At 42.5% G+C, this 1288-nt stretch overlaps 1 protein-coding gene across 1 annotated transcript; it reads right to left on the bottom strand.

The window, feature by feature from the left end:
- Nucleotides 1-464: 464 nt before the first annotated feature.
- On the bottom strand, nt 465-872 carry LOC139133666 (uncharacterized). Its single transcript, XM_070700419.1, has one exon. The coding sequence runs from the start codon at nt 870-872 to the stop codon at nt 465-467; it is 408 nt and encodes a 135-aa protein (XP_070556520.1).
- Nucleotides 873-1288: the final 416 nt, after the last annotated feature.

Genomic DNA, 1288 nt, shown 5'->3' with positions numbered 1-1288 from the left:
AATATTACACATTGTCCTCAACACAGTGATTCATCCGTTGTTAGTCACATTGATTAATTAGAGAAAATAAAACACGCATCTAGAGTGAAGTTCACTTGTTACTTCAATGGTGATTGTCGCCTACAAATTTCGGATGTATCCGGCTGCTTGGAAATAGCCAGCTGTATCTGCTGGTGTGATATCGTGGATCGCGTCATGTATGGCGAATGCCGTGTTTTCATAGACAAGCGTTTAACGATCTGGCGGGAGCAGAGATTGTTTTATATTGCTAAAGCAAAATTCAGCCGGGTTAAATTCTGGTGAGTACTTTGGGGTAAAAATATACTCTATTCCTTGTATGTTCAACCATTCAGCAAGTGTCATCGCCATATCACTATGATGAAACGGGGCATTGTCAATTACTAGGTAATCGCCAACTTGTAACGCCGGGTAACCATCTTGAGAAACTGTGTTAACACATTGCTCTATGAAGTTTGGAACGTGGCTGAATCCGAGGCACCATCAATTACCTGGCTGTGCACGACGCCGTTCAAACCTACCAGCAAATTGAGTGTCGAATTGGGTCTTTGATGGTAGCGAATAACTTCAACACAGCGATCTCCCCGAGGGCTGGTACCATACTTAGGATTACCAACGTTTGGAGTCTTGAATCCAGATTCATCCATAAACTTTAATCGATGTGGTTCGACTTCATGCAGCAAATCCATAAATGCCTGAGTGTACATTAAATTATCTTCGGTTAGTCGTTCTGTGGCAACTCTAGTGATCTTTTTACGTGTCCACTCTCCGCCAGAGAAATGTTTCCGTACGTAATTACTTATTGTCCGTACAGTTACTTGAGTTGGAGAAACTAAACTGAGCTCATCACGCATTTCACCGTAGGTTGCTGATGGCCTTTGACGTTTCATAACTTCGAGGAAAGCTATGTCTTGATGCAATAGTGCCCTTTGATTCACGCGTCGCTGTTTGGCAGTGTAGTCACCTGTTGTGCAGTACCTCCACCATATCACATCGGAGTCAGACAGTCGATATTTTTCTCTGGCTTGCTTCAGTAACCCCGTGGTACAACACTGTTGGCTGAATTTGCACCAAGCCGTTGCAAATCGTCCACGATGACTTTGCAAATATCTTCACTCAAAGCTTTACCGTTTTTGTACCTTCTTTGGCGAGCGTTTGTTTGCATGCTTGTTTATGAAGAGAGACGTTATTAACAGCGTTTTCGTTACGATTTCAAAAGTTGTGTATGATTCTACACAAGTCAACAAGTGGGTTTTTATTGGGTAAAATG

Source organism: Ptychodera flava, chromosome 5, assembly GCF_041260155.1.
Source record: "Ptychodera flava strain L36383 chromosome 5, AS_Pfla_20210202, whole genome shotgun sequence".
NCBI lineage: Eukaryota > Metazoa > Hemichordata > Enteropneusta > Ptychoderidae > Ptychodera > Ptychodera flava.
The sequence above is the reverse complement of the archived record's forward strand: the minus strand, read 5'-3'. Positions and strand labels throughout refer to the sequence as shown.